This window comes from Telmatherina bonti (genome assembly GCF_933228915.1).
Source record: "Telmatherina bonti genome assembly, chromosome: 18".
NCBI lineage: Eukaryota > Metazoa > Chordata > Actinopteri > Atheriniformes > Telmatherinidae > Telmatherina > Telmatherina bonti.
In genome coordinates, this window is record NC_136616.1 from 24,231,826 (window position 1) to 24,251,954 (window position 20,129).

Sequence of the window (20,129 nt, forward strand, 5' to 3'; positions counted from 1 at the left end):
TCTACCCCACTGGTTTTACACAATTACAGGCCCACCATGGGTTGCTTCCCCCCCCCCCCCCAAGAGAAGCTTTGGATTTACAAATGAGGTAGGAGCAATTTTAATGCTTTCCCTTTCCAATTTTCATTTATAGATGACACAGATTTCTTCGCCATTCAGTTAGCTAACTAACAGTGAGGGAAATATTAATCTGATGCTCACTGAGTAGATTTTCTCCTAACAACATAAACACTCAGTCATTATTAAAAAATGATAAAGAGGACATATTTCACAGAGATAATATGATGTAGACTGGGGCCATGCTGCATTGGCAAGCAAATGCCTTGCAGGAAATTGCTCTGTATGAGGTGGCATGCTGTTTAATTACTTGCAAAAAGCTTCAAAATCCACTGTGCTGGAACCTAGTGCTATTCAAAGGCTCGCCATTTCCCAGCTTCCCAAATCATTACCTGAGCACTAAGCGGGTTGGTATTAACTGCAGATAAAGCTGGAGCCTTAGCTTAGCCCAAACATACATCCTGGTATGAAAAATTGAAATTTGGAATCATTTTAGATTATCACAAATGACTCTTTAATGACTCCACCATCTGTTTAGGTCCATACTCATCAACTATCCAATCAACGTTGCATTTAGGTGCAGCTTCATCCACCTCTCACATCCTCTTTAAACCTATAAATTAACATTGTGTAGAAATTGCACTGTCACTGTATGATCATAGCAACAGCAAAAACTGGGCTATGTAAATGCCGTTATATCACGGTTTAGAAAGGATTAGCAAAATTTTTGAGGCTGTGGCAGGCTCAGATGTAATGATTTCAATCCTGTTTAAAAAGAAAAAAAAAGCCAATTGGCAAGCTCCCACAGTCACTCTGTATCCCCAAAGATAACTCAGAAGGGACTCTTGTATTCTGTGAGACACTTGTAAAACCCTAAGTCGTGATGGTCAGGCAGCAACTGCTGCTGTGGCTCTAGTGCAGGCACTCATAGGCCAAGTGGGGATTTGAGAAACTGGGGTAAAGAGCAAACCTCAGTGATCGTTTCTACCCAGGAGAGAAAATGATCTAATAGCTCTGTCCAGGAGGGCGAGCTTTTCCACACGAGCTTAGAGACCACACTGTACAGAGTTTCTGTACCAAAGTCAATCTACTCCCAATAACTCACTTGCTTCTTGTGCATTTGTAAACAAAATCACTTTGTGGGTGAACGTCAGGAGCTATGGCACCCAGAGGGCTGAATAACCTGGCAACCTGCAGACAGCCATGTCCACTCATATTGATTACAACAGCAGCTGCTGAGAGGAAAAGAGGACAGGAAGAACAAAGAGAGGAGAGAAAAATTGTCTTGGTGGAAGCATTTTCCCGGCCGTCCCGCTTAATGGACCTCACAGAATTAAAGAGATCTTAACAATCCTAGGCTAATTGTGGGATCACTATATATTAACCCCGCTCCAATTCTAAAGGGTGCCATTTTGCAGCAGTTTTATTCCAAATGCCTCAATTAGCCATAAAACACGCTGGCAAGAGCTGGCAGAGCTTCCCTACCCCTCTTCACCCAAGTTTCCCCACATCAGGGAGAGTAAAGTCAAACCAAGTTGTTCATTATTAGGTGAGGCCCTTTTGTTATCAGCTAGGCAGTCTTTGAGATTGTCCTTGCTTTTTACTCTTTTATTGGGTTGTACAGCACAGCATTGTGTTCTCGGAGATACTATTCACCGAGCTGATAACAGAAGGTAAAGGTGATGTTTTAAAAAAACACAAACCCCTGAACAGTGAGGCAAATAGCCATATTAGATCTCGTAATTGCATCCTAAGGATTTCAAGCCCTTGAGCAAATTTTCCAGGGGTTAAATTTGACAAATATTCTCAGGGAAATGCATCATTTACATGTAAAAAGAAACAAATTGTAATATTAAAGCAGCAGGATGACATGTCTAATCCTTGGATACCAACAGCCCTGTTGTCCTGTAATGTTCCAGGGAGAAGCAGATCATGCAAACATCCGAAAGGAGGAAAGAACTTAACGTATTGCTTATTAAATGAGCCATCTGGTATGTAAAACAATGTTTTTCATGTGTCTTTTTTGCACATTTGACTACAAAACTGTGTGGCAGTGTGAAACATGCTACTTGAAAATGGGTTTTCTTAAGTTCATCTAAATCACTATATTTGTTTCTCCATTGCCCCTTGCGCTTTCAGATTTCAAAGGTATTCCTTCAGATGGAGTTAAGCAACTCCACAGACTTCCTTGTAATGGGACAATCAGGAATTGTCGGGAGCGAGTGCATGCATGGTAAATGGGGTGCTGGTGTCAAGTCATCACATCTTGACTCTGCCAAGAAAAGCAGCCTCGGATTTGATAAACAAATAATGTCATTCTGTGTTATTACCCTCAGCCCCCAGATTTCAAAGCAAATAAATCAAAGTCAGCCTTGCCGTTAAGGTGTTAGTCAGGCCTGACACGTCGGCCGGTCACACAGGCACAACATATGGTGGCAGGGAAGAGGGAGGAGATGGAGGCAGAGAGGGTGAGGTACGGCGCGATGCACGGCGGAGAGACAAATCATGGCAGCCGCCAGAGACGTCTGGTCATTTAGCATGAGCTTACTGAGATGGAGAGACGGTGATTATAGCCTATACAGAGCAATGAAACCATACATAACACTGTTAAGTTCCTCCGTGTGCTTGCTTATGTGTGTGTGTGTGTGTTTGTGTGAAGCAACGGTGGCACAGTCTGATGGTGTTCCAAATCATAAAACTAAATGTTAAAGCTCCATTGTGGTCAGGGCTCTGAATGGCTCACATGATGTAGCAGTGAACTGAAGGCTCTGGTCATTTTCCATGTGACTACAGAGTCAATAGAGCGTCTCGTTATTCTGAAATCATTTCCAGAGCAAATGATCCAGTGGACTAGATTTACATGTTCTGGACTCAACATTTACAGTTTGGGTAGCCATTACCGTGTGCTCATACGACAGAGTGGACGCCCTAAATCGATTGTCTGCACTTGAGATTTAACATTCAGTATTTTTTGCATCTTTAGGTTTGTACTTGGTTTGAACTACGCCACTATATATTTCCCTTTTCAAATGCAAAGAAAATTGTCCAGGTTAAGTACCATGAAGAGGCTTGTAGGGCGCCCCGTCCATTTCCTGCTATCTGGACAAAATATGCATAAAATAGAAGCTCAGAATTCGCACCTAAATTTACACAAAATTGGAACTGACTTTTTCAGATTTAACTTCTAGAAAGTGGTTCGGTCCATCAGTGAGGACTTGGATACATGGATGCAAAGAAATTCTGGGACCATTTTGAAACTGTTACAGCACTATGAGACGATTTGATGGGGTAAAGAGAGAGGGAAATGATGTGTGAGTGAGCCAAAAAGAAAAAAGCGAGCTGTTGTTACGCTCGCTGACACAGGCCAGATCCAATTGAGCCACCTACTTGGAATTCTGTTGGCAGGGCTGTTCTATTTAGTTTTCTGTGAAGGAAAAACATCTTTTAACCATTAAGCCTGCTGCGAAAGCTAACCACCCAAACCCTGTCACACATCTGCTGAGACTGTCACATGCCGTCACAAGCCGTTTCTGTCAAATTTTCAGTCAAAACTCATGCAGTTAGTTGTGCAAATTCATAGATTTGTACATTTCCAAGTGACTTGAGAGACCTAGTCAAGATAACACTGTAAAATCTATTAACTCATCTATATATTTACGCTCCCACATTATAAAAAAGATATTCAAATGACTGATAAGATCACAGGAGGCTTAAGTGTCTCCTTGTGGAGGCTCCTCATCGACCGTCTTGCCCCAAGCTGCTGTTGTTTTCCTCCTCCAGCCATTAAACAGATGGTCCAAGCATCCGTTTTCTAGCGCCACCGAATCACACACCCTCACAATGACTGGACACTGACGCTTTTTGTTTTGGCAGCTACTTCGCAAACGGCTTGGCATGAGGAAACACTGATTGCTGTGATTGCTCTTACTGTGCCTTGACAATCACAGCAGGAGAGGAAAGAAAAACAGAGATTGGGATGCTCAAATAAGGAATCTTCAGCTAGAGCAGAATCTGGATAAGGAATGGTCTTCCCTCTGCTTTTATTCTCCTAATGGCATGCAAATAGCTATTTGCTTAAGTTGGCAGCTCTGAATGTGCACTTCTAAGCAAGGGGCCTTTGAACCTACTGTTACGCTGCTGATAATGTGTTGGAGGAGCAAGGGGAGGGGGGGACAGACTGAGCACAGAGGGACAGAAAAAAGGAGTGCACAGGCTGTTTCCACTGTCCATCTTGCTGCCACGTTTCCCTGCAGGAATGTTAAGTCTGTCATCAGCAGTCAAGCGTAGCTATCCATAAAACAATTACACACACACAGAGAAATGCTGGTCACTTAAGTTCTGACATTTACATACATCTGCGGCGAGCGCAGAATTGACCAGAATTTCTTGTTATTATCTTCTGCTGTACCGCTTCTACACATGGACATACGCACACTCAGACACCTGCACAATGCAGCTCCTGACCTTTCAGGCCCTGCCAAGCCCATCGAGGCTTTGTGGCGTTTCATTTGTCAAAGTAATATCTTTCTTGGAATAATGCCAACACAAGGAGAAGTCAGGATAGAGTGGACAAGATATAGTGGTCTAGCGTTTGAAACAATAGACACATAAAAGTGTCTTTTTCTCCTTTATGCGCACTGGTTTGTATTTATGACGGGGAAACAAATAACACAAATTTATGGTAATGGACATAGCAGAAGCTTTTTGGTGGAAATTAAGTTACCTTGATTCTGTTGTAATAAAAGGTCACCCTATGTAAGTTGCACTCATTGCCATACATGATGCAACAGGGAAACAAGCTTCCACACTCACCCATTGGACAAAAGCAGTCTCTGATTACTAAATAAACCCCTTACTTCTGTGTGAGAGCGAGTGTCTTGTCTTTTTTAGGTGGGGGGGAAAGCCTCTACAGTATGTTTCTTATCCATGTCATGACTCTGTGAGCATTTTATCTTAACTTTAAATTTTTTTTTTTTTTTTTGCACACCTTCCAAGTGCCAAATGTTTATGAGATGCTCATGAGATTGCTGTGGCTGAACACGGAGGACTTCACAAGCGTTTTGTGCGAGTGGTGACGATGTGGGGGTGCACATTTCTTTACCAGCAGGAAAATGAAAAACACATCAAAGAAACTGTATACGTAAGTCGATAGAATCCCTGCTCGTCGACGTGAGGCAGGGATACAATGAGAAAGGAGAGGGGGGTGAAAGCTCTTTGAGTCTTTCTTTGTAGCAGCAACATTGAATGTTGAGCTGAATTCCTTCGTAATCTTGAATCTATTCTCTGTGGAATACTGATATGTTGCCTCTAGTATGGATAGGCTTTTACAGCTTACATGTAGCTGAGCGTACCACCACACCTGCACACACTACCAGACTCTGCAACGCCTGCCACATGCACAATGACTGGTGGCTTCTCACTACTTAAATGACAAAATTCTTACTGAACATCAAGTTATAACACAAAAAAGTCTGCTGAGATGGGAAAAGAGGTTTGGCGAACCTGAGAACAGCCTGAGACTGGTTCTCTGGAAAAGAGCTGATCAACAGGCAGACAATTAAAGCTGTTGACTTCCTGAGGTCAACAGTGTTTTCATGCAGCAGACAGACTTCACAGATTTACAACCCACATATTTTACCATTATGCACAACAACAACAACAAAAAAACCCATCTTTCCTTTGAATTTCTGTCAAATGATCATATGTTTTAAACATCATTTTGAAGTAATTACTTGAAAGACTACTGTGACACTGTGTCTGTGACACTGCCATTCATTTGAGATGGAGTTTTCCTCCTGCTCTTTCTTTATTTAAAAACACAATTTTCATACATTAACTATTTCCCTCACCCAAAGTTAAAGCAATGCTTTCTATCTGCAGAGACAAAATGTCTGTAAAAGCTTTCACTTTAGACTCGGGAGCTACTGATTGGGCAGCAAGTGAGTCATCCAAGCATCAAGTCACTCATGCATCACCAGAGCCTAAGAGAGCCTCTTGAACTATTTGAGGCCTGTGCAGACTTAAATGCTTCAGGAAGGGGGGGGGAATAAGCTGGAGCTACAGGCATGCAGTGCACATCATAAAGCTTAGTTAGAATATGGAATTTTCTTTTCTGCGTGGATAGCAAAGCTCAGACTTTGCTGCCACCACCAGAAGAAACTGGTCTGCCGCCTGCGCAGCACTGGATTGTATTAAGCAAGCCAACTGTTTTCACATCAATTCAAAAAAATCAGAACATTAAAACAGACGAAAATGATACAAAACAAATTTAGAGATGCTTTTTCCCCATCATTTTTCAATTTGGTGCCCAATTATGTCCATTGGTTATAGACAAAGAGTCCAGGACTGCCCAGACTGTCTAGAAAATTAACTTACTCTGAATTTCCTTTCCTTACTCTATCTGTTATTATGATAAATCCTGACATTAGAGGACAAATTATTTCTAAAAGACTATTTTTTATAATTTTGAATCAATTCAATTCAAAAAGTTTTTGGAAGCTGTATTATCAACTCAAAGGCAGAGGCAGGCCAGAAAGACTGGCCAAGGCTACCACCTTTACTGGGAATACTGGCATTGCTCAGCTTCTGCTGGAGAGGAGAAAGCAACCTATCCTCCAAGACTGACAATGCTTCATCACGAATTATGGCACACACTGACCAAAAGCTCCTCTGCACTCTCACACTGTTTAATTTCTCTGGTCTGTTTTTCAGACTGTTTCTAGCTATTAACTGTTTCTCTCATTGCCCTTTGTGCATCTCCTCCAGTCTCGGTTTTATCATTTCATTTTTATCTCTTTGCTTACGCCACCCTACACCTCCTGCTTCTTTACCTCTTTTCTTTGTAGTAGGAAAGGAATGTAAAAAAAAACAAAAAAAACTCTGGGAATCGTGATCGTGCCGCCCTACCCACTCTAAAGAGCGCTCTATTAAATAATACAAGTAAGGATGGTCTTATCGCGAAGCATCATTGCAGCATGTTCCTGTGTGTTTGAGAGCATGAGTCTGAGGAGAGGGGGTGGATTATTGGCTTAGTGTTTTGGCCAGGTTAAAGTGAAACAGGCCTGAAAGGCTTTTAGTAAAGATTACCCCAGGAACTAAAAATAGTCATTTTGACCCAAAATGAACACAAAACTGAAAGTGATAAAAGTGTTGTGTCTGGCCAGAGAGGACTTCTATCTGATCTTTGTGTGGGGTGTCTCAGTTATGCAAAGATACACACATGCACACATCAGTGGCTCCGGTGTGATGACAGAGATGGGTATCCACTGGGGGGGGGGGGGGGGGAGTAGGATCAGCTGGGGCAGCAGCACCAAACCATGCCTCAATCAGCAGCAGTGCCCCACTGGGACCATCCTTCGAGTGTGTGTGTGTGTGTGTGTGTGTGAATGTGTGACAGAGCTAGACAGGCAGCCAAGCAGCTACCACCAGACCAAAAAGATGTTCCCTTTGCTCTTTTTCCATACATTCCCTGAGGGGACTGTTTTTTCTTCTTTTTTTTTTTTTTATTTTGGCTTCACCCTCCCTGCTGCTTACTATACTTCTTCCCCCTTTCTTCCTCCCAGCCATTCTTTCCAGAAGCAACTATTGTAGGCCAGAATATATTTGTTTAGCCACTGATGCTCCAACTTTCCATCAGCCAAGAACAAATGCTTTGCCTTAGGAGTGAAAAGACGGAGAGAGGAGGAGAGGTGGGAGGGGGGGCTGGGGAGCCCACAGTGGGTTGAGAGCTCTTGTTGTGGAGAGGATCTGACAGACGCTCCAAGATGACACAGGCTTGGACAGCCGATGTCTGCATCTCTCTGCTATACATCTGCGCCTATTTGTCTCCACTCCCTTTCATTTTGGTATGTTGAAGCAGCATAGCTGCAGGTCTGAGAGCGCGCTTCGACAGCGATGGAGGATTTCTTCCATCAGACAGTGCAAACAACGCATCAGCGCAGTAGAACTGAGGGGAACTTTAGAAGAGGAAAGCATGGTGTATTCTAATAAGACTCACTTGAGAAAATCATATTATACAGTAGAATATGATAATTCATACACCCTATGCTGGAGCGGTGAACTGGTGCGGGTGGTGTACTCTCAAATGTCAGCATAAATTTGCAAAATAAACGCAACTGGCATTCAGCAGGGAGTAGGAGAAGGGACAATAAGGGTTTCTGCTGTTTGCGTACATATGTGTGTGTGTGTGTGTGTATTTCTGTGCGTGGGCATGACGATCCCTCTCGTAGTGTGTGCGACTTTCCGCACGCTTCTGTTTCAGCTTCCAGGAGCTACAGTATATCGCCAACAAATGTGTGAGCTAATCTGTGTTTATGTGTGTTCGAAAGGAAACGCAGAGCTGCTTGAGGAAAAAAACATTTCATCACAGCATGTTTTATCAAAGCCTCCTAAACACGACCCAATCAATCCAATCTGCCTTTACTTAAGAATAAGCGCCTGTGCATCTGTCCAATAAGGCACAGAACAAGCAAAACAAGGCATCATAATGCCTTTTTGAAGTCTGATGCCATCGCGTACAACATTCAGCGGAGTGAAAGAGTTTTCACAAATAAAGACCCGCATACGTGAGCTCATGTGTGTACACTCGCTGCATGTCCAATGTCATAGTAATGCTTTAAGCCTTGGCATCTTATTTTACTACCTACTAAGCCTACAACCTTTTACTTCCAATCCACGGGCTTTGGTTTGGGCTGGCTTAGGTCCAAGCTTCTCCTTGTCTGTATGACTGCTTTTTTTTTTTTTTTTTTTTTTTCACTACCCATCTGTCCCCATGCCTCACTGTTTGTCTGTCTTGTCATTTGCCGGCCTTTTCCATCTGTCCACTTCGGTTTCTTTCAGTCTTCCCTTTCTGCTCTTGCCCCCGTGTTCCACTTGTGCTTCTGTCGTAGATGTACCTCGCAAAAGGACACGTACAGCGGTGACTGCATGCAAACATGTAAACTGAGTGCCAGCTTTCTTTCAGAATCATGTACACTAACTCACAGTTTACAGCAGCTGTAAATTCCTTCATCTGTGTATGTGTGATTTGGCGGTGACACATCCCAGTGTGACCGCCACTGAGACGTCTACGTTGGAATCCGAATAAGCCAAAACTGAGGATACGCTTTTCCATCAATCAAAAGGCCGAAGCTTGACATGAAATCTGAGAGGAGACCTGTGGTTAAAAAGACATTGGGTCACACTTCTTTTGCTGTTATCTTTGGCAGTACACTGGGAACTTATTGGACTAACTACCCCTTAACAACTGCAGCCCAAAATAGACCGGACTGTCATGGTCGGCCTGTTTTGAAGAGGTGTCAAACACGCCGAGCAAGGAGAGATATGTGTGCGTGTGTGTGTGTGTTAAAAGATGGGGGTGTGGTGTATCATTCTCCACATTTTGTGTCAGGGACAGTTGGGAGAGTGGCAGGGAATGGAGTTAAAGGCCAGCCAGGGGACAGCATGTGATCTGAGGCTGTATGCTGTTTACAAAACGCACATTGACCCTTTAGTTATCAGAAAATACTTTTCTAAAGCAAAGACAATATTCTCAGGCTTGACTTTACAGTATAACCAAGCCGAACCTCGTTTATACATTCATCTCATATGAAACTGCAACCTGAATACAAGCCAGAGAACAAGTAAACCAGCAGGTGTTTGTCTTTCTGTCAAAGCTGCAAATCATTTCAACTGTGGACTTAACCAGTGCCTGCAGGTTCAAACTTCCAGAGAGCAAAGTGTTTGATGAGAGACCTTTAAAAAGAGGGGCCTTACTGTGACATCTGCACCCAGCTGTTCCACATGTTACTCAAAGCAGCTTTGATAATCCACTACCTTCTGAAATTTAGAGTACAGGTATATGCACGAGAGGATGGGAAGCGACAAGAAAAAGAAAAAGAAATGCTCTTGCTGACTTTAAAGCTGGCCAGTTATTAACACTTTCTATAATCTTCAACTTCTGAAGGGAAGTCTTTCTGTTCTGTGCAGAGGCCAATCACAGGGAAGCTACAGCCTCAGCCTTCTGATCCTTCCCAAGCAGCAAACTTTCCTCTGTCAGATTAAGCGGGATTAGCTGCGTCCTGCAGAATGATGAACTGTGAACTTTATATGGTGAGTGGTAACGTACCAAAGATGGAGGAGAAAAAAAAAAAAAAAAAAAAACTCGGGTCAGGAAAATATATGACTTCCTTTTTAAAACTCCAGTTTTCACAACTTAATTAGAAGCCTTTTCATGCCCTCAGCAGTATCACAATAGCTGCTGGCTTGTTAAGTGTGTGAAAACATCACCCGCTTTCTGCAATATACAGTATTCATGTGGAGGCAAGCACGTGCTCTGGTGTGCATGTGCACATGGAGCGAGAAGTTACAGACTCAATCCCATTTTGCCAGTCACACAAAGCTTTATGCTTAGAGCTACTTCCTTCATCAGGGTCCTCAGTGGATGCTAAGTTCCATTGTGTTTTAAAATGACACACATACACACATGCACACACATACGCTCTTCATTGGTATTTTTATCCATCCCCAGAGCCACTCACTGACTGCAAGCCATATCACTCTCAGACGACAGAGGAGCCACGGTCACACCAGCTAGTACTTAAGACCCCCCTTCTTTAGTGAATGTGTGTGTGTGTGAGTGGATCCAGGGTGGTCCATAGAAGTAGAATGTGATATAAAGAGACTGAAAAGGTGGAGTTGGTAGGGAGGAAGCCAAACGTGGAAAGAATTTAGTCTGTTATCAACTGTTGCCTGCAAGACCGCTGTGGATGCACACACATAAAAACACACAGCAGAGACCCTGGAATAGTAACTACATGACAAGACCGTCGGCATGCACATGCACTGCCACCTCAGACAGGGATTTTTCTCCTGAGGCAAGTCTAAAGCAGCCAATCTCAGACTTTCTTGTCTCTCTCTGGCGCTGATAAAGACTTCTAATGAACTGGGGGCTGGAACTCAGTCCCCAAACCGATGGCTTTATGGCCATGGCCAGATCATTGAGCTCTGTGGACTTCGTTTGCCACAGGTGAGGACAGAGCGGGAGAGACAGAAGGAAAGAAAAGGGATGGGAGGGGAGACCGAAAGGAGAGAGAAGTGGGGCAAAGATTAAAGTTTTACACTCCAACCTTTGAGAAGCATGTTGCAATGCAGCTGCCATGTCTACAATTTATTACGGCGAGGTCTCAGATCTGTGGCGGATTACTGCCTTCAAGCTGAAATAAATGCTCTAAGTTTTGATAAGGCATCTTACCAACGAGGCCAGGAACCAAACGAAGGGACAAAGGTCCTCCCTGGCTTATCAGTCATCACCTTATCTCTACTTTTGTACTTTGGCACAATGTTTGTAAACTGGTAACAATTGTACAATTTGTTTGGTTCTCATTCAAGAACGTGATAAGATGTTGTGTTTGCTGTTACTCTATTTCATCCCTGACCCCTTGGAATAATGATATCTTTGACTTATTGCCATAACTCATGGAAGCAACAGCTTACAAGGTTGTAAATAAATAAATAGAGTGATTTATAACGTGAATGTGTAAGCTTTACTTACCTCAAAAAGATTGGATGTCTCATTCCCATACTGAGTGGAAATTATCTCTGATTGGTCGCTGTACCATTTGAGGCCACCCAGGAAGCTGTCTGCATCCAAGTCACTGACATCCAGCTCTGAGAGGTCAAGTTCGGGGAGGTCTGGGCAGAGGGGCTGGTCTTCGCCAACCAAGGCAGCACACTGGTGACAAACAAAACGGGGATGCTTAAACAAACGCTTCATATGTAGAGAAAAACAGCAAATTGTTGAGCTAGCTTGGAAACAATTGTAGACGACAATTCTGAATGGAGTGAACAAAGAAACATCTCAATGGAATCTTTCTGCAACTTTCACATGGCAAGATTTACTGGCTAAAATTAATCTATGACTTCTCGTACAATCAGCCAACTGATCATTAACAGAGAAGCGATTTGACAGACTGCAGGTCAGCTGGTTTAAGGATCAATGTACAAACGTGCAACCTGTTACCACTTGGTTTCTGTTCTACCTCCAGTACACAGTGTACACTGTGATTGGTGCTGGCCTCCTGCTCCTAAATGCTGCCTGTTGACATTTTATTCACCAGCCTCTTTTATGTAATCTAGCCAGTGTGTACTGTTTGTAGCAGCTGTTCCTGCTTCCTCCGCACACAAATCATCAGCTCTGGCCTGGCAGCAGAAGAGGATTGTGGATGGGAGCTGGAAAGGTGCCTTGATGAGGGGAAAAGAGAAGGCAACAAGTTCGCACGGCTTGCTGCTTTTGTAGATCTATGTACTGTAAATGATAAGTGAAGTAAGCAAGAGCCAAGCAGACTTTCAAGAACCTTTAAGTCTCAGAATCAGAGACATAAAAAGGAAAAAAAAAAAGATTTGGGGCATGTTCAGACTTTATGCAAGCATGCAAATGCAAATCCAAGCTCGAGAATATGTTTTATATAAGCCACTGAGGATGTTACATTCATATAATTTGCTTGACAACGTATGAGCGCCGAAGGGACGTCTTAAGAAAGCTATAATAAAGATATCCTCGGGCAAAGCCAAGAGGGTAATTGTCCCGCACGCCGAAGAGGGTTGGAAGTCGGGTTTGACTCAGGGCAAAGCCGAGAAAAGGATGCTGTGCCAAGTAGGAGAGCAGACATCTGTGTCACAGTTCATCAGTCCACTCATCATGCCAGCACAAATATACGATAAGTTAAGATCATGATGAGACAAATCCGTTATGTTAAACGCAACAGGGAAGGAGACACAGTCACTGCGTCCTAGGTTTCCCCCCTGACATGATCCAGACGGACAAGACATGGTGTGACCAAACGACAACAAAGCTGGTCGGAAATTCAGGAACTGGACGTCCTATATGCACAATTATCTTCCGAATTTCTTAATAAACTAATGAAATAGCGCCGCCAGCCAGACAATCACGATGCACCACAGCGCTCCAGTGATTTACGCACGCTTCGCACATAAAGCACCTGCTAGGATGGTTATTACAGGAAGTACCGTGGCCCTAATGGCAGCACCTCTTGTTTAAAGAGCAAGCTTTTAATAAGCAAGCATGCAAACGTTTCCAAGAATCGATCGAAAATGAGCCTCCAGAGTAGCCACATGTGTTGGGTTGCTGACAAACTGAACGCCATGGTAATAACAAACGGGAAACTCGCCTGACGCATACCTGGATTAAAGTGGCGTCTGAACTGAAAACACCACCGAAACCTCTACAGAGAAGCTGGTGATCATTTCAGAGCAAAGTTTGTCTCTCATCTGATTTCACAGCCCACATAGGATAATCACAAATTTGCATTCAGACTGCGGTCATGTTATAGTTACTGTGAAACTGTCTGAAGCATCATGAATGCAGCCAAGTAGGCTTACAGTGTATTTTCAGGTAGATCTACGCGTCTGTAACGAGCTGCATGGACTCAAAGAATCCAAACAAAAAAAAACAAAAAAAAAAGAAGAAAAAGGTATCGTTTTGATTTGCCTTATCTGCATGCACTTCAGCCAGGTATGATAAGATAAAAGGAAAGGCGGCTGGAACGAATACGTGGATAAAGATTTTTTTTTTTTTTTTTTTTTTTTTTTTTTAAAGGGCTTGAATGAAAATCGCATAAAACCATCGAGTTTGGCTGGATGTTGCTCTCCAGCCAGCGCTCCTTTAGCCGGGATGTTGGCGCACAATCGCAGCCGGCCGGTGACGTTCAGATCGTGATGCTCCTGCGCGATGCCAGATAGCGGTGCCTCTGTTTGGGAAACCTTTGCACTTGCCTTTGAAAAACAACATGCGCTATCCCGACACGGCACATCAGATGAATTATTATCGTCAGTGGATTTCATGCGTCAGCGCAATACCTGACTTTGTGACATATCAGCCATGAAAAAAACCCAAAAACCCTTCTTTGCACAGGAGCGCGTGAACTCCGCGGCTGGAGAGATTTCCCGTCAGCTTGCAAGCTCCGACTGAACAGATCCTATGAGGAAAGCGATGCTCCTGAGCCCCGTGCACGCATTACAACGAGTAACTGAGGTGAAAAAGAAGATTCCGCACATTCCCTCCACTTGTCATACATCCCCGAGTTGGATATCCCTCGCATCCTTAACCGTGTCCAGACGCGCACTACCCCAGCATGCCACAGACAGCACCGGCACAGGATGAGGAGAGAGCGCAGACTTGTCCATCGCTCCGACAGGAAGGAGGGGTGGGTGGGGGTGGGGGAGAAAGTCCAGGGGGCTAGAAGGATGAAAGTAGTCTGCTTTTTTCAGATGCGCTCACCTCTAATTCTCTCCACACTGAGTCCTGATTACACCTGTCCCACGCCATTCAGCCACTGAATGACGGTCCGTGAAAGAAAAACGTAAAAAAAAAAAAAAAAAAAAAAAAAAAGGAAAAAAAAAGGGGGGGAAAATCAAGTAAAAAAAAGAAATCCACACTCGCTTCCCACTCGCTCGCACACAGGCAACTGCTGCCCCTCGCCGAGAATGAACCGAGGGCACCTGTCTTACAACTGCTTTCCATCACATGACAAAGCTATTAAAAGTAGGCAGGGGAGTGACTCCGCGTCCACTCCACTCGCCAGTGACGCGCGTTGAGCAGGCGGAGTCTGGCTGCGCACATAGTAAAATACACTCACCATGCACTGCGAGAAGAAGAAAAAAAAAAGACTAAAAAATCAGTTTATCGTCTGCCCGTGTGTACATGATGCATCTTCAAACACAGGACAGACATTCTGCCTATGAAATACTCGATTCCACCATTTCGATAAACGAGCAGACTGATTTCTATCTACTTATGGAAAATACTTGTTTGAAATGACCCATTACATAGATAAGAGTCTCACTGGAATTCATTATTATGTTTTTTTTTTTCTTTTTCTTTCTTTTTTATGCAAACACCATGGCTTCAAAACAGCGCAGCCTCAAGCTTTTTTTTCTTCTGCAAGTAGTTTTTCAGCAAAGTTAATTAATTTTTTATTTTTTTTAAAAATCAGTTTCTGGTAAAATATTACACTGTCAGGATTCCTTCGCAAAAAACACACAATAACCATTAGCTATTATGCAGGCACTGCTGGAAAGTAGGTGAAAAATGATGTCTTTCAGCAAGTAAATCATTTCTGAGCTCTGGCGTTGGAAATCTACCACTTTCTTCTGCTCTGAGACATCAACATTTAAAGTATTTTTTTCATTACAAGAGAAGGTGATTTTCCCTGTTTTGCCCCCCTCCCATGCCTGCAACCTATAAAAAAAACCTTTTATGTGCTTAAAAACAAGGAAATTAATTCAGTCCTCTCAGGGAGAATTTCTTTGTCTATTCAGAGACAATAAAAAGGGCAGGTGGCAGTATCAACTGTGTATACAGTGTCAACAGGATGTGTATAGGCAACACAACCTTGGTGAAATAAAAACAAAAGCTTTGTGGACATTTCAAACAGAGTGGTTTCTCTGTTGGGGGGGTGACAGGTATAAAAAGGGAACCTTTAAAGTGGCTGAGATAGTCACGTACAGATTTTCTTCGCATTTCAAATGAATTGTGAAAATCAGATAATACTGTGTTGCATGAGACTGTACACAAATAGAGCTTGTTAGAAATAATGACAGTTATTTTTCCTTATGTGGACTTTGTGCTCACGAAATCACCAAGTTCAATTCTGACAATACATTTGTGTAATAAGAGACTCACTCCATGGAATATGCTAACCCCAATCCAATTTTTAGTCCTGTAAGCCTATTAAGTCCACCTGAGCATGCAAAGAGCAATTGTCTCCCTAAATTAGTGAACCACATACAGTAAGTCTCATTAAACACAAAATTGCACGGAAACCCATAAAAAGGTTCTGGGAGTAGAAATATAAATTGTACAGATTGTGTGCGAGCAAGCGGGTGTGTGCTCCCTCTGTGCCGTAAGACATTAAGTGAAAGTGTGCGCTATGTTTATGGATATCTCAGGGCATTTGTACTACTAAATCCATACATCTGCTTCTCCACGCGTGCCCAGAGATGCCACCCAGAAGCCAAGGCAAAACCTGATCGGAGCAGGTGGCGTGTGCAGTGACCTCACACAGCCCAGATGGACCGGCACTGCACAGATAGTAGTATAGGGGCAACATGGGTGTCACATGGAGCTCGGTAGGAGGTGGTTTTGTGACTGTGGAAGAGATAAAATATCATGTAATAGCAGGTCTTAGTTATTCTTTGATGAAAAGGTCTATCTTTAACCTCCCTGACTCTGTGCAGATGGTATGGTATGTGTAGGTAACTGCATGGATAGGTTAGGTGGATAGAGACTTCAAAGCATTGCAATGGAGACAGACCTGCTCCCCTCCAAAAGGAAAAAAAAAAAACTCTTTGCAGGGGATATATGCTTGTAAATTATATTTCTGCATTTCCCTCTCTCTCTCTCTCCTTCTTCATAAATCACAGTCAAACGGCTTATCTGATTGTACTCTTCACACCAATTAAGACAAAAGAAGCTAGATATAAATATAATGTGATTCCTTCTCTTGAATAGCCTTTGGGGCTTTTTTTTTTCTCCAGCAAACAGGCTGGATATTTATGTGTGCAGAGGTAGAGATTTGTAGATATTGGAGCCATTTCAAAAGGGAAAAAAAAGGGTTCAACAACCCCCTTGGAGTACAGGTAATCTTCGAAATGCCACAGCTTTTGTTTCAATTGCACAAAGCTGATAGTAAATAGCTAAGATTGAAGAGGCTGGACAGGATGAGGAATATGTTACGTTTAGCAGTACAAACATGGGAGTATATGAGGCCGAAAGCGCTGCAATCTACGGGACCTACTTTACTGTACTTTTGATCATTCTGCTCCCACAAATGCCCTGAGGTTTTGCTTTCACACTGGCATTACATGTACCCACTTACATAGATATCACCTCCAAATGGGAACTGAATATATGGGATAGAGTGTGAAAATGAGTTTGCACTCATTTGATGCATGTTGTCATCATATCGAATGGATCCAAGCTTCCCAGGCCTCTTCTAAAGGCTGTTAATTCTGCCGATAATTATATAACTTGCAAATACAGCTCACACTGAACCATTTGAAAACAAATCCGACAGAAAAATAAAGTAACACAACAACTGCAAGGTTTCACGTGCAGACTGACCACAGGGTCTTTTATGATTCTCCGTTATTAAGGCCTTTTTTTACAAAGGGTTAGTTGACAAGTGAAGTTCTAAAAAAGCCAAAATGAGGCTAATCCACAGATAATTATCTTTGTTTGAATATTAACCATGGCCTGGCTTATGGCAGAGAGTCTCCTATTTGCATTTCTGGTCTTATTGAATTTGATATTAACATTTCCATTAAAGATCAGAATTTGCATCAATCCTGTGTAGAAATGACAGTTATGTTAGATTCAAATACAGTTTTTTTTCTTTTTTTTTGCTCTTAAACAGCATCTGTTTTGACACTCCATCCATTCTTAAGTGGCTGCGTCTTGTTTCGCTTTTTCCATAAATTGTGTCACCAGCCCTCTGAGAGTGTGTAGCTGCGCAGCGTGTGAGAGATGATTCATATCACTTTGTTGCATGTCATTGCTCCCAACAGAATCCATCCTAGCATCTGGCCATTTTAATACATGGTGGCTGGATTCATGAGAATTAATTGAGGGCAGAGGTAAAACAGAGTGCTACATCTATTCATGTATCCTTCAGGACTATAATAAGACAGCTTATGCTTTGGTGTCTGGGTTGTGATTTGATGTGCTTTCACATCTTTGGCACATGGGTCATTTTTCCACTTGATACGTCATCTTGTTTTCTGCTTTTATTTAGACAGGAAGTGGTTGCATTTCTCAGTAATCTGATGGTCTGCAAAAGTGCCCTTTATTAAACCGTATTAGCTGACATGTTAAAATTTAGCTTGCATGTATGAATATTAATGTTAGCTTATAATTTTTTACATTTCGCTGCCACAAAAACTGGTCTCATAATCAGTATACATTTCTTCGGCCTCCATAGGTTCCTAACTCCTGCAAGATAAACAGTGTGATGCCTTGAAATTATGCCAGCAATCGGCCTTTGACATACAGTAAGGTGGTGTATTCTCACCTTGTGAAGATTTTACATCGCCTCTCTTTGTAGTGCCCTTCAGAGAACCCGTAGCTTCGCCACCCTGCGTGCAAGCGTGTAATCCGTTCCATCAATGAACTCCACTGTGTCATTTAGCCACTCTCAGGATGACGGCTACTTTCCCCGCAGAGAGTCCAGCCCACGATATTAAGGCAAATGGCGTGAAGAGGCTAGGGCCAGTTAGCCATGGCTGAGGCTTGGAATTGAAAATAGCATCAACCCCATGCAGGGGCTGGTAAACACAAAAAGGAGCCTGGGGCGCAACACAAGACTACCCTCCCCTCCCTGCACTCTAGCTCTGTTTTGGGAGAGGTGTGGAAAAGCGGTACCCTACCCCCCGTCCCTCCCCTCTTCAGTTGAAGATTATTGCATGGTGAAGTGAGTTGTAGTCTCCTGTTGGGGTTATGTGTTTGGAGGCTGTTACCGGGCTTGTTTAAGATAGCTGGTGAGTCATGGAAAATGCATGCAGTGGCAAAGAGAGGTGCAGGACTGGTGTGTAATGCATCAATGTGGAGGCTAAACTAGCACTTTGGGCAGGGAATTGTGATGCACATTGTGTTTTGCTTGGATGTTGCACTCGAAGCGACTATAAAACCTATGGAGCATGAGGTTTTGGGCTACAAATGAACATACATAAAAACAAGGCTAGCACACTCATGGTGCTTTAAAATGCTACAGATCTTTACTTTGAAACTGCTGTAAAATTCAAACAGATGCCACATGCCTAGATGCCGCAGGATCTACAAGAATAGCACATGTTGTCCTGCAGAATTTCTAGCAAACTTTGGATAAGTTTAAACTTGGTGAGTCAAAAAAACTCGGCTTGCAAAACAAAATATCTTTTGCAGCACAGGCAAAACAAGGATGGAACAATTCTAATTTTCTCTTTGCCGGATCTTGTTTGGATTGACTTCTCTGATGAAACATTCATTTCACATAAAGCTCATGGGTTTTTTAAACCAAAAAATAAAGAGGAGAAAGAATCTAAATGAACTCTCAGATGTGAAAAACTACATTATTGAGATTTCATCACTAGCCACAGGCAAAATTAGGTGCATTTCTCTGCAAACTGCAAAAACCTCCTGTGAGTCACAAGGAGGGCCCAAAGCACAACAGATGTTGCTTGACTTCTAAAATAATAGAGAGGCAGGACTGAATACCTTGACAGCACAGTCCTTATGTACTCTTAGCTCTGGAGGAGTGCCAGGGAAGAATTAGGTCAGCTAAAGTGCATTGTGCCTAGTGGAACTCCACGTTAAAACAGCATCAAGGGAGAGATGAAGGGTGGAGGTGGGGGGATGTTTAGTGACACACAGGTAGAAATTTCTGGAGCAGCACAACCTGTTTTTTTTTTCTCTCTCTCTCTTTTATTCTTGTATCATGGAAACGTGAACAGAAACGTTACACCCCTGAGTCCAGACTGCAGCCTAATTATTTTCAGCAATGAAAAGAGAAGGAAAAGGGGAATGAGAGAGGGGGAAAAAAATGCATGCGAATTGCAATTCTTTCATACAGCCTGCATACGGGGTGTATAACCACAAGCCTGAAAAAATCCTTACAGCACAATAAAACTGATTGTATCATCACCTTTTTCCCTTACAGGCTGCATTTCTACTACTCTTCACATCACCTCCTAAAAGGAACATGTACTGCTGAAGTACACTGTGATGGAAAAAAAAAAGAAAAAAAAAGACAGGGCAGGAATGAGAGCAAAGAGAAGGCACAGTCAATACCCATTTTTGCCAAGACATCCCAGTGAAAAAGAGCAAAGAGACAAAGGGAGCAGATGGATGGAGATGGAGCTAATACTGAAAGAGAGTGTGACAGGGTGCAACAAAAGCAAGAGCGAGCTGCTGTGAGTGATAGAAAGAGTTGGACAAAGATGGGGCATGAATTAGAGGCAGACATAGAAGAAGGGGAATGAAGATGGCAGCTGAATACAGGAAGGAATGATTAGGGAACAGGAAGTGTCGACTTTAACGAAAG

The 20,129-nt window shown here is 42.9% G+C and overlaps 1 protein-coding gene across 2 annotated transcripts in view; it reads right to left on the bottom strand.

Moving 5' to 3' along the window:
- Window positions 1–14,488, bottom strand: part of ppargc1a (peroxisome proliferator-activated receptor gamma, coactivator 1 alpha) — a 35,155-nt gene extending 20,667 nt beyond the window's left edge. For both annotated transcript variants that reach the window (XM_079257419.1, XM_079257418.1), the window contains exons 1-2: window positions 14,333–14,488; window positions 11,588–11,767 (exon numbers count right to left, since the gene is read on the bottom strand). In XM_079257419.1, coding sequence (XP_079113545.1) covers window positions 11,588–11,767; window positions 14,333–14,380 — 228 coding nt within the window. In that variant the 5' untranslated portion in view covers window positions 14,381–14,488. The remainder of the gene's footprint in view (window positions 1–11,587; window positions 11,768–14,332) is intronic.
- Window positions 14,489–20,129: the final 5,641 nt, after the last annotated feature.